The sequence below is a fragment of the Sinocyclocheilus anshuiensis genome, unplaced genomic scaffold (assembly GCF_001515605.1).
Source record: "Sinocyclocheilus anshuiensis isolate Anshui unplaced genomic scaffold, SAMN03320099.WGS_v1.1 scaffold205, whole genome shotgun sequence".
Taxonomy (NCBI): Eukaryota; Metazoa; Chordata; class Actinopteri; order Cypriniformes; family Cyprinidae; genus Sinocyclocheilus; species Sinocyclocheilus anshuiensis.
Window position 1 is genome coordinate 1,732,509 of NW_015536497.1, and position 14,176 is coordinate 1,746,684.

The 14,176-nt window shown below is 37.0% G+C and overlaps 1 protein-coding gene across 1 annotated transcript; it reads right to left on the reverse strand.

The window, feature by feature from the left end:
• Positions 1–875: 875 nt before the first annotated feature.
• On the reverse strand, positions 876–13,253 carry LOC107687791 (BCL2/adenovirus E1B 19 kDa protein-interacting protein 3-like). The gene is made up of 6 exons (XM_016485253.1): positions 13,067–13,253; positions 8,363–8,582; positions 6,804–6,876; positions 6,597–6,694; positions 3,980–4,129; positions 876–2,777 (listed from the first exon to the last, which is right to left on the reverse strand). Exons 1-6 carry the CDS (start codon positions 13,116–13,118, stop codon positions 2,729–2,731), a joined length of 642 nt encoding a protein of 213 aa, XP_016340739.1. The 5' UTR covers positions 13,119–13,253; the 3' UTR covers positions 876–2,728.
• Positions 13,254–14,176: the final 923 nt, after the last annotated feature.

Consider the following 14,176-nt stretch of genomic DNA (forward strand, 5'->3'; position numbering starts at 1 on the left):
CAGAGGAACAATATTGTTGGAATCACTTTCAAAACTATTCTTTTCCAGCTGATGAATGATAAAAAGAGACAGCCGATCAGAATCCACTCGAATTTAAAGAGCTTGAGCATTTAAAGTGACATATGTTATATAGGATGTTTTATAAGTGTGTGCTTAATAATAAACAGAATGTTATTGTCTGTTGGAGTGGATGCTAATATAGTTATCGTTATAGGCATAGTTCTTGGTGTGAACGGGCCTTAAGCGGTGCCTCACACATAGCTAAATTATGGACAGTGGACGACTTTGCTTGAGAAATTTTGCTGGAGCTTTGCTAATGCACCTTAAACCATGCAGAAGAGCAAAGAGTAAGAACTACAGTTATATAAATAAATAAAAATAACTCCTCAAGTAACATGCAATACCACTATTAAACCATAGATGATAATAGAGAGAACTTTTGTGAAAAAACATTTCCTTTTGAACAAGAAAAAAAAAGTTTTTGTTACATGATTTTGAAAATGAAGTGATGGAAATACTATGTATGTGTGGTGCAATATTATGCAAAATGAAATTAAACACACACACATAAAAAGCATTATTTCTAAACAAAACAAAAAAAAATGCAGATTGTTCTTTTAATTTTTAATTTTAAAACTTTGTCCAACAGGGGAGAAAAAAAAAGGTCTGTCAAATCAATAAAATTACAATTTATTTTATCATCGCATTGCAGTCTGAAGAAAGTATCTCCACAAAGGAGGTTTACCTACTTCTTTCCAACCGCCAATACAAATAAAAGAACTAAAACCTTCCTAATTATCATGCACCTTCTCTTCTAGTTTACCTAGATTGTTAGACTTAAAAAACAAACAAAGCATATGAGAAACCTTCCAAAAGTCATGCTCACCAAGAAGATGCAAAACAACAAAAAGAACAAGCTTGTGGCACAAAAACGCAAACATGACGACAGGAAATGATAACAGGATGCCGTATCAAACATGATTAAGGAAACGAGGCACAAAGTTCATAAGAGTTGAGCTCTCAGTTGGTTTTGGCAGCTGTGTTCGAGGAGAAGTAGATCCTCAGGTAGACAATGAAGACCAATGGAAACATGTTCACACATCCAAAATACACTTTAAAAAGAGGCAAAACACTACTAGACTTAATGATAATTCACTTTAGTGTTAAATACACAAATCCTGCTCCCAACGATGAGCACTGGGATGTTCATGTCCAGGATAACACAGTCACCTGTGGTGCTGGAGTGTTAGTGTTCACTAAATGTGCGTGACTATGACTGTAAGTGTGACTGGATTGTAGCTCACACAAGAATTACAATTCTGCCATCATTAATCAACCTTTTGTATATGGAGATATTTTAAAGAAATCCAAGCTGCCCTTTTCCAGTTTATCTCCATTAACTTTCATAGTGCAGAAAAGAGCAGCACAGACATTGTTTAAAGCATCTTCTTTTGTGTTCTACAGATAAAAGAAAAACAAGTTTGGAACAACATGAAGTTGAGTAAATAATGACAGAATATTATTTTTATTTTTTTGATGAGTTACTCCTATAAATTGAAGAAAGGTTTCTCTTGCACTGATGTCCTCAAGCTAACAGCATGGAAATGCTATAAATCAGCAAGAGACTGAGAAGTATGAAAGTGTTTAACAAAATTCCAGAAAGTCTGACACAGCCATGACAGCATGGCAAAACACTAAAGCTGTTGTCGGCAAGATCCTTTCAGCTCTGAATGCTAATGGTAAACTGTGTGGCACTGCAAAGTAGGCTATGTTGTAGAAGCCTAGTAAGAAATCACTAGGTACTGATATGTATGTGAAGAAAACTAACAAAACGACACAACAAACACAGAGAAACAAGGACAGATAAAATGACTTTTTTTCATACAGGGATCCATCAGCCCCATCAGACTGGTTTTTATCTATGTTTATGAGATGAAGTATTTAAAAAAAAAATGAATATATGCATGAGACAATTAAGTGTAACAGGTATTGCCTCTGTCAGGGTTGTGTAAAAGATTTTGAAAAAGTTGGTATAAAATTGCATGTGATAAAGTCATAAACATATATTATGCCTCAGCTATTAATTTTCTGTCTTTACCAGAAGAGTTTGGGGTCTACGGAGAGCCCTATCATTCCAGAAACACTTCCAAGTCCATCATCCTGGCGTTCCGCCCTTGAAGTCAATAAAAGAACTAAATTGGTAGCATTTGTAGTAATAAATAAAATCTTAGCTTGCACTCAGGCATGCTTATATAACTTCATAAGTCAATATATTTTGGTTGATCCCATTTTGAGGGTGAAAAATGGGGATTCTTTATCACCTGTGAGTGGCCACAGTTGGGTCATGTGATTGGACCAAAACGGGATGTTTTTTTTGCCTCCTAGCTGAATCTAGCTAGTTCGGAGCTAGTGTGTGCACATTTGGTTTCATGCAATGCCCCACATACTTCCAAAATGAACTTAGAGGGGGTGTTAGAACATTCCGAACTGGAAAAGAGATACAGAAAATGATAAACGAGAAAAAAAAGGGCCTGACATGAGGAGAAGTTTATCACTTATGCTTCTCAACCTGGAAAGACTAAATAAAGGAACTACTAAAAAAGGGAAGAAAAGGTGGCTGAAAAGACTAAAAGGAGCAGAAAGGGGCAGCAGGGGCTTCTTTGTACAAACTGCAACCTTCTCCCTAATCCACCTGGGTCTTGCCTGAGGCACTTGATCAGATCGGTGTTCAAATGGAGCTTGCAGGGGGAGTTGTCAGTCTTTTCCCAATGTAGACCCTGTTTTAGAAATGAAAAAGTCAAACACTTCATATGTGGAATATTACACGGTTGTTAAGCTATATAGTAATCAGGTGTGTGAATTGTCTTGGTGGTGTAATATGAACGCTGTTAAGGTGCGGTCACATTTATTGTGGTTCTGCGAAGTTTCTGCAAACAGGAATCCAAGCCATTCGAAATTGTAAAAAATTTCCTAGAGCAGACTTCACAACGGTTTTGAGTTTGCCACGTTAAACTAGCAGAAACCGCTTGCTTTGAAAGTGACTTCTGTGTAAGTGGTGCTTCATACATCGCTACATTATTGACAATAAATAATGGATGCATTTTACCACCCAAAATTTAAAAAAATGTGACCGCACCTTTCGTGTGCAAACAGGTGACCGCCAACTAGCTGTTAGGCGAGCCTATAAACAGCTCACAGACAGTCTGATACTTATCACAAACAAAAAATGTAACTTTCAAAATCTGAACGCTTCAATCTGCTAGCTTTGTGCAACATCCAGAAGTCAGGGTGCTTAGGTTGTTTATTGATTCAGTTGGAAGCAGAGTTGCGTTTTCAAAGCAGTTCCGAAAAACTAGTTGTGAGATTTGACAAAATTTCATGGTATACTGTCTAGATATTGTACGTTTTTTGTTAGAAAGTAATGTGCCCTTCAAATGGAGTTAGAAAAATCTTATTTATGAGTTTCGAGCACAAGAAAGACCAAACTAATTCGTATGTGACTATGGAAACTCAAAATACATACAGATAATATAATATATCTGTAATATATATTACACACACACACATATATATATATATATATATATATATAAAGGTCAGTGAGCAGAAAGCAATTCTGTAATGAATTATAATAATTTTTACATGTATTTCAAAGATTTTAAAAATTTGATATATGGAACAACTTACAGACAACAAGTGTAAAGTTATTTGCTTCATGTACCCAAAAAATGTAGTTTTGAAAAGATGTATAAATGATAGAGGTAAATATTTTTCATATATAAATTTTTAGATGTAGTTATTTCACTATTATATCAATATAATTTTTTGTGTTTTGCTTCCATGTTATGCTTTTGCTTTGAATGTGTGACATGTCGTAATAACGAATGCCAGACTCAGATGTACGAATTTCCTAGGTGCTCTTGAAGGCAAAATAAACTACATATGTGTGAAATGTGTTTGTGTTTTAAGGTGTATCTACCCGAGACCCAGGACCAGGATGTGGGACAGAAGCAGTGACGGGATGAACACTTTGAGGAACTCAGCAGAGAAGATGCCTCCTTTCTTCATGGCTCCTGTCTTCCTCATGCTGAGAGTCACTGAACGCCGTGGGTGCCGGAAATGAAACTCCCTGTCAGAAAGATAAATCCACCCGTCATCACAACAGCATCACACTGCCTGCAGACTTTGACTCCAGCCAGAAAAACAAACTAACTCAAAACACTATAGGTGTGTCACAAAACCTAGTGAGCTCCCCATCTACATTATTGTTAGGGCACCTCTCCTCTCCCACTTCATTTCCTGTCAACATACTGTCCTATCATGATAAAGTATACATTTAGAAAAAATGACTAAAATGCATAATAAATATATAATTTCACTCAGCATTTGTGTCTGCTACTGTGTTTTGGTGCTCATTAGTGTTTTCAAGTGTTAGCCTAGCGACATGCTAATGCTGACATGAACCGATGACGGTTAGTGCTATTCATTTGCTGCACACAAGTGACCTTGACAGAGTGCTCATTAGTGTTTTGAAGTGTTAGCTTAGCAACATGCTAATGTCTGAATCAGCTATTAACACAGTGCTATTAGCATATAAAATCACATTTTTGTGTCAAGATGCTGTCTATTTAGACAAACATTAATTAGCTCACTAGCTTTTGACTGATGCTTGAAAAATCTCTTTGCTTGATCATGGCCTGTGGAAATATCTGTATGCAACAGGGTTATTGCAGTTAAAAAACGTTAACTGTAAAAAACAAACGCACAAACTAGTGTTAATTTTGTCAGCTATTTTCATTTTAGTCTTAGTCCCGTGTTAAAATGTCCTTGTTAGTTTTTATCATATTTAGTCAACCGTATACTATTTAGTTTTAGTCAAGTTGTAGTCGACTAAAAGTCTCAACATTTTAGTCTAGTTTTAGTCAATGAAATCTTAGTCACATTTTCGTCATTCTGTATAATGATTAAACTGATAAAAAAAAAATGTTTCTCAAAATTATAATCGTAATGGTTGTTGTCATTTGAAAAATTAACTTTTGCATTTCAGGTATTGCACTTTCACCAGTAAGCACAAATCAATAGAATGTGGACACATACATGGTGTATTTTACGTCATCTAGTGTACTGATTTATTATAGGCGTTTTGCTATTATAAGACTTATGCAATCTCTCTGTCTACACTATGAAAACAGCTAAAACAAACGAAAAATAATATAACAGTGACATTCCTAGTAATTCCAAATGGCAATAGACTATTTCTATATTAAAACAACAGCGGTCGAGTAAGTGCATTTTTTTCAGCGATCACAATCGCAAACAATACAGTCGAGATTTCATGACAGAACACAGACTGGCTGAATGACGCTTTCATTTAGATCGCTAAACTCGAGCTTGTTTGTTTTTCAGATCATCAGCGGCAGCGCTTACGCAATGAGGTATCAATAGCGCATTTTGGATGTGCATAAAAAACTGCTGGATGGAAACGCCAAGATGCGCATAAATTCTAAAAATGCTCATAAAAAACTTATGCGCACAACTGAGTAGGATAAACTTTTTATCCGATAAGAAAAAATGCGCATAAACTACAATGGAAACACATTTACCGAATAAATTCCACCATGCGCATTGAAAAAGTCGTGTGACTTTGCGCTATGAGATGGGATAAATTGACTAACCAGCGGACCGATCTCATTCACAGCATCTCTATGTTGATTTGGTCATTCTGAAATGCCTGAGGAAAGTCTGTCAAAGTATTTCTGTATAATTACTGTCTTACATGACTGCGTTCCCAAACAGCAGGCATCCACTAAAAGCAATAACCGCATTTATTGTGTTACGTCTGCTCTCTCTGAGGTGCAAGTAATTTATTACATATGAAAATTATTATATTCAGTGGCTTCTCCTAGTTTTCTTAGAGATATTTAGTGCCAGTTTATCAGGAAGTGACTATTTTGTTCTGTGCTTTATTCGCAAATATTTTATGCGATATTCCAGTTTTGCACATTCACATCTTTGGATGGAAACATAGCTAATGTAACAGCGAAGCTCTGATTCGGGGATTAGAACTCTTGATATCTGGCAACCGCACTCATGAGAGCTCGCGAAGTAGAGGCGTGTAGAGCACTCCGCAATAACATTTTGTCTCCTTTTTTGACGAAAATAAAAATAGGTTTTTGGTAAAGTTTTTATCTTTTTGAATACACATTAGTATACATTCATCTTATTTCGTCAACAAAATTGCATGTTGATATAGTCTTACTTATCGTTTATGGACCTTATTATTGTCTTGTCTTAGTCATGGGAAAAAAGCTCGTCAACAGACTTTTTTTGTCAGTCTTCGTTAACGAAATTAACACTAACACAAACAAAAACTAGCAAGCTAGTTGTCAAGATAACATTTCTCATTTTAATTTAGTTAACTGGATGTACTAAATCTTAAACTGAAATAAAAATTTATTTAAAAAAAAATGTACAAAACTTACAAAAACAGTATAATTAAAATGAAAATGGGCATAAAAATGAAATATGAATAAAAACTATAATAGTATCTGAAAGACACTAAATAACATTGTATGCAAGTCCTCACTGGTGCTTACTTAGGCGGAATATTCTCTGGTCTACTTGACCAGTCTGCCACCCAGTCTGAATCCTTCATTAAGATGTCATCATCTCTGATCTTCTCCATGACTTCCTCCTGAGTGGACACAGACACACACCCAAATACAAGCTCAGAGAGGTAATGAAGAGAAGCCAGAGTTCGTTCCATAAATTAGATAATCCACAACGTTCTCAAGAGGAAGTACCTGACTGTCCCTCCTCATGTCCACGTCGAAAATTATCTGGCCTTCATCCTGAGGACTATGAGGTCGAGGAGGGCTGTGGGAGAGAGCAGTTATGTTTATCTGCGTTCGTCACTTCTCACTGGAGCTTGCGCTACGCCTATGTCCTACTGGAACGCCACTCTCTCGTGAACGCACTTACGACAGCGGAAGCTAGAGACGGTTTTATGGTTTATAAAGTTTTAAAAATTGATATTTTTCTTATACAAACGCATCGATTCGCTTCAGAAGGTCTTTATTAACCCCCGGAGCTGTGTGGGGCACTTTTTATGATGGATGGACGCAGTTTATTGGACTTCTATTGGACTATTGAATATTACCACCCATTCACTGCCATTATAAAGCTGAAAAGCCAGGACATTTTTAAATATAACTCAGATTGTATTAGTCTGAAAGAAGAAAGTCATATACATCTAGGATGGCTTGAGGGTGAGTAAATCATGGGGTAATTTTCATTTTTGGCTGAACTATCCCTTAAAGCAGCACTATGTAACTTTTGGCACTCTAGCGGTTAATAAACAGAACTGCACACATCCCGTGGAAGAACATTCCAACCAGAGCTACTTCTCTAAGTTTATGTCTATGGCGATTCATGCAGGTATGTGTTACTCCGCAGCGGTGACGACCCGACCAGGCTACAATAGTCCAAATATAAGTACTTATTATAAGTGTACCGTAGTGATTCGGAATAAGACAAAAACGCGGTTTGGAAGATGAATTCATGATGTACTCGCTCATTATATACATTTTGCAAATTTTGAACAGAAAAAGTTACATAGTGCTGCTTTAAGAATTGTCATTAGAATGACTTAAATTTCATTGTTCCTCACACACAAAGCTTTTCGCATGAAATCGTCTTCAACAGACGATTTTATGAAAATTTGCAGCAATTTTGTCCTTTTAGGGCAACATAAATGATCGCTTTCATTGTATGGAAAAAAGCAGCTTAGACATTCTGCAAAACATCTCTTTTTGTGTTTCATAGTACAAAGAAAGTCATACAGGTTTGGAATGACATAGTTTTCATTTTTGTGTGAACTCTGCAGTGTTTGAGAGAGCATTAGTCTGTATCCATATGAGAGAGAAACACTGTATTCCTACAGTAAACATCCAGAATCATATGACTCACTGAGTTTAAGTGAGAAAGGGTTATTATGGCCGTTTCCTATCAGCATCAGGTCAGTGTGACCATGTGTAATTTGGTATGGATGTTTATAGCACTGCTCTTTATCTATGAGGTCATTAAACTCAAGCTGTGAACTCGTGTGACATTTTCAGATGATATGCATACATGTGGACTATGTAAACAACAGCTTAAAGGGATAGCTCACCTAAAAATTTAAATTCTGTCTCGTGTTGTTCCATGTTGTATGTTTTCTCAATACCACTCAGTTCTCATTCATGCTTGCTAAAATTCAAACTTGGCTTGTGTTAGGTTTGATTTGTTAGGGTGAGTGCATAATGAGAGAATTTTAATTTTGTGGCATTAATAAGACATAATGTGACATAAATATGGTGTCTACCTGTCGCATGAGGAGTTACTGCGGCTGGATTCATGCTGGGCATCTAGCAGGATTTTTTCCATGTCTCCATTGTGGATGGAAGATGACGAGGGAACGTGTTCAAGCCCGCCCACAATCCCAACATCCTCCTCTACTACCTGGGCTAGAGGGGGCTGCACTGAGGGGCTGGAGGAAGAGAGAGATGCGGCATTTCTGTTCATCTCCAGCTCTACCCATGACCCTAAACAAAATCATAACAACACAATCACAACAACAATAAAGCATATATATATATATATTAAAGCTTATAACATTTAAATAAAGCTTATAACAATTCATTATTTTATTATTTTTAATTTTAATTTTATTTAGTTTACCAAATCACACAGAACCTAATATTTTGTCTTGAATTTAGAAATCATACTTTACTCAAAGAAAAATCCCCCCACTAATTTTCATTACTGTAATGCAGAAAAGTAACAATATATTATTTACAGTGTATTGAATTTATTGTATGGTGCTCACAGTAAAAGACAATGAATAAAAAGAATAAAGTCATGATGCAATGATCAAAGACGCCCATCTGACGCAGGACAAACATCAAAAGCAAGAAGATGTGGGATTGGCCTATTGTTTGTCATTTTTAAATAAAAGCTTTTTGTTTTTTTTATCAGCTTAGAAAGAGGTCATAGTGTTTATACTGCAGATCATTTCAATATTTGCTACTAAAATTATAATCAAACTCTGAAAAGTCATGTAGGTGACAAAAGATTTCTATTTAAAATAAATGCTTTTCTTTTAAACTTTCTATTCATCAAAGCATCCTGAAAAAGGCATACCACAGTTTCCACAAAAATGGAACATTTTCAACATTGATAATTTTAAGAAATGTTTATTAAGCAGCAAATCTGCCTATCTGAATGATTTCCGAAGGATCATGTGACACTGAAGACTGAAGTAATGATGCTGAAAATTCAACTTTGCATCACAGGAATAAGTTACATTTTAAAATATATTCAAATAGAAACGAGTTATTTTAAATGGAAATAATATTTCACACTATTACTGTTTATTACTGTATTTTTGATCCAATAAATGTAACCCTGGTCAAAGCTTGGACTTCTATATAAAAACTCAAGACAAAATTATTGACATACATTTGAATGTGAATTTTTAAATGTAATACAAAAATAATAATATACATAAAACAATAATTAAAAAAAATCAACATTGATATCAATTACAAAAGCTAAATGTCAGGTTTGTTTATGGATTATGGTAAAGACAATCTGACAGGGAAAATAAAATAAAATAATAAATACTGCAATGCAAATCAATCTGAATAGTCATAAAATCAAAATATCTGATTTTGGAGTTAAATGTGACCTGGAAATGATATTGCATCCACTGTATCCACCACTGTATGAACCAAGGCAGATGGTGACAGACAGTGGGATTTCCCTGTAAACCATTAGTGGTCTGGCTTAACTTCTATTTACTGTGTGGTGAAAGGGCAGTACATGCCTCCCTCTCAGACTCATTAAGCTCACTGATATATGAGTCACACCTGACCTGACCGCCACGTGCTCTACGTGAGTCTGAGCAGGGACACACTCCTTGAGCACATGGCCTGATCAACACAAACACACAGACTCCTTTCATCCATGAGTCAGGGACGAGCACGTTTAAGCTTTCCATGTTCCCCTTTCACCCACATCTGCTGTGCTGTCTCATCAGAAACGTCTGTGCTAATGCACAGTCAGTCCTCTGTTTACCACCGGCTTAACCAGCGCACGCTGCTGACCAACCAGGATGAGCCAAGTATAAACCGAATGCCTCGCGAGCCACTCCCAGGAAAACAAAAAGAGGAAGACAAAGAAGGTCCACATGACTTCCTTGGGTTGAGCAAACATAGATCATGTGACATGGGTCCTGCTTTGACTCTACTCGATCTTCCCATCAGTATGGATGAGCATGCACATCTCTGTCCCATCCTGAGTGCGAAACATGTGAATTCAGCTGTGCTAGAGACGACTGACCTTTGTCTCGATCCACTGACACAAACAGTGTTACTATGGCAGCGGGCAAGCTGAACATTCTGGCCAACAGTGGAACATTACTTTGGCTGTCATCAGGAAATATATAGAGATCAAAGATTAGATGATTGTATTACAGAGGCTTATTTATGAAACACTAAAGCATCATTGCTTTTTATATATATATCTGAATAGAAAAGTAATTGTAGCTAATTAACATTATATTTAAAAGCCATCATTTATGCTTAAACTGTTAATTACTAAACAAATACAGAAGATTATCAACAGCGTTTAAGAAAAACCAGTTTAAAACCAGTTCGCCACTAAAAATGCATGTGTTCGTTCTGTTCGTCCATCCGTTCTTTTGATTTTATGGAAGAAATATGACCGGACATGTTCTTGACTGGTTTTGAGAGATTCTGGCTGTGGCTGTGGGCAAAGTCTCTTCACACGTCCTCCAGCTAGCAGTCATCATGTCTAGTACACAGCCAGACGCATCCAAATTGTCAAACAAACACTGTAAGCTGAGCCCACAGTTGCCTATCTGTTACACTAAAAGAATCTGGTCAACATTAAGATGTAATTTCACTTTCCCTAGGCAGTCTCTTCAATTCACTAGTTTTCAGCACTAGTGACTGAGAAAACTGCGGCCATCACATCACTGCACTGAGATCTGGCCAAGGAAGTCTGCCTCATCTTTGGGAAACCAAGAGTTTTATGAGATAATTGGGCTGTGGTGCTGATGATACAGTTTCAACATCTAGTGAATGAAAAACTGGCCACAGAATTAATTGAGGTAATAAAATGGTCTTAAACCAGGGTTATGTGCAGTGTGAAAAGCCATTGTGCAGCTAGGAATAAGTGTTATTTTAGTATTACTGATATACTATTATAATTTTTGTCAATATTAAAAAAAAAATAAATAAAAATAAAAAATAATAATAATAAATATATATATATATATATATATTCTGTTTTCATTTTAATTTTATTACTTTTAAGTTTGATTAATTTTGTTGTATGCGTTTGTCATTTTTTAAACATACTTTAAGAGAGAGAGAGAGCCTTTCTTTACCATTGTCCATCCTCTTTTACTTTTAGAATTATACATAAGGCGAAATAATAATTAATTCGATTTATTTTGCTGTTAAGCCTTTAAGATGTCAAAGCAAGCACCCTCTGCATATATGAAATGAAAGATAGGAACATCTGATAAGCAAACCAAATTTTCTGCCAACGGATCTCCATGCATTTTCCACCACCCTTCCTCATGACAGTTGCCTACTTTGAATGAAGCAAACTGCTGCTACTTCTCTCACTGCCCTAAACTCACTCCCAATTCTACTTCCTGGCTTTCTTTCTGACACTTTCCACACGTAGACACAGTCCGGACCACATTCGCTGCGGCTAGAAATAGAACTACGAATACTACTATGGGGAAAGCTTCGCTCATGAATATGAATTAAGTTCTACTGACACTGCTTTGAACTTCCCTGCACCGTTAGGTCACGTAGCCTAATTTATAGTCATTACGCGAGCCTTTGCCATTAGGTAACTGGTCAGCTGACTAACGTTAGCCTCCAGCGTCTGCCTTTCAGCCAATCAGCAAGGCTTACTGGCTCACTACTAATTAATATTCATGACTCAAGCCTTTATCATAGTAGAATTTATGAACTGGCGTCCTGAACCAGGGTCACGGCTGTGAGGACTAGTAGTGACGCTTAGCTAGCTTTGGTCACAGCGCGCACGTAGCTCACTCAGCAGTACATTAATATTGGTTGTTCACACTGTATGCCAGTTTAAGTACACTGCCCAAAATTAGTGGTCTTAATATTTAGATATCGAGACTTCGCTGTCAGGAATTTCAACATGATTTATTAGTCTCCTGTAACTTTAGCGCATCTTTAGGAATTCCCACTCATGTTCTAACCAAAAATTGTATATTTAATGACGAATGAACTGATATGGATTTTAAATAGTAGGCTGACAAATGATGTTTTTAGCAAATCCACACATACTGTATGATAATAATGAACTCTTTGTTTATGGTCTGGCTCTACTGTAGATGGCTACTTTTTCGGCGTTTACTTTTTGGATTTCATTTTCGTTTTATACGGTTTTTCGTGAATTAAATACTAATTAACAAGTTAAATCTACGTGGTCAGAAGCCAATGAATAGACCAGTTTGTTTGCAACCTCGCAGTTCACACAAAGACCTTATTTGCTGCCACGTCATGCGTTACATGTCAAACAAATATGAACAAAACACTTTTTCTTTGAGCCACATCTCACAAACACACCGGAGAAACGAAGGTATGTGTTACATATATATTAAACGAATTAAAATGGTATTTCAAGCATCCTTGTTGACATCGGCTTCGGCCAGCCTACTGAAAACGTACAATCACACTATTGGTTTAGGTTATAGTCAATCACTTTTTAAGACCCGCCTCCAAACACAATCTCAACAGACATTGGACAGAAAGCTTGTCAATAAACATGACGCAATTGTATTGCCGCAAACCCCGCCCTCCCTATGGCACAGAAATGTTGACTGGAACTAAAAAGTTTACATTAAGTGAAATAATTAAAAGTATCAAAAAAACACCAATACAGATAAGCCAAAGGCTTCTCGAACAGATTTGATAGATGTCAGAACAACACAGCAAGGTGCTCCGGCTGTACATACCGTTTAATCCAGGCTCCCCGTTGTTGTCTGCTGGAGCAGCAGCGTCGGACATCGTGGCTCTGTGTTGCGCGGCTTACATAAAACTGTCTGTCACTGCACGAACACACTCTGCGCGCACATTTGGACCTGCGCGCTCAAGCGTGCCGGAGCCTGATCACTAATCGGACGCTCTGTGAAGGGGGCGCTTTTAAATTCGCTAATAACTGCCTTTGTGGCTGACCTCAGAACGGTTATGGGAGCGCAGATTTCCTGCAGCACTAAAATGACACAAATTGATTAATATCTGATAACAAAGACACTAACATTACGTAATGGACTCAAAGGACTGTTTATCTATAATAAACGCACGTGAATTATGAACACAGTCTCTGTCAATAAACTAATATGCCGTATGGCAAGCCAATTTAACATTTATTTCTTAAAACAAACTAGCATCTATTGTTGTTGCTGATACTTTTTAATTACTTGCAAGTCATTCAAGAATGACCACTATCTTTTTCATTTTCATTAGTAAGTTTCCATAAGTGTGTATTCTTTTGCTCACTAGTAGCTACTCTTCCATTAGATAGACTAGTCACTATCCTGATAGTGATTTTTCCCCTCACTGATACTGGTAACAAATTGTACATTTTAGCAATTGATTTTTGTATGCATCGGTGGTTCATATATTTATATAAGTGAAGTGACATGTGGCCAAGTATGGTGACCCATACTCAGAATGAATGCTCTGCATTTATCCCATCCAAAGTGCACACACACAGCAGTGAACACACACACCGTGAACACACACCCGGAGCAGTGGGCAGCCATTTATGCTGCGGCGCCCGGGGAGCAGTTGGGGGTTCGGTGCCTTGCTCAAGGGCACCTCAGTCGTGGCATTAAAGGTGGAAAAGAGCACTGTACATTCACTCCCCCCACCTACAAGCCCTACCAGTATGAGACTCGAACCCACAAACCTTCGGGTTACGAGTCCAACTCTCTAACCATTAGGCCACGACTTCCCTTTACTGTTCACTTTTAAGTAGTATATACTGCAATTGTTGCTAATTGCACTAGTTTAGTGCTTATCCTTTAGTTACTAATAACTACTTAACTCTTTAAAAAAAATGC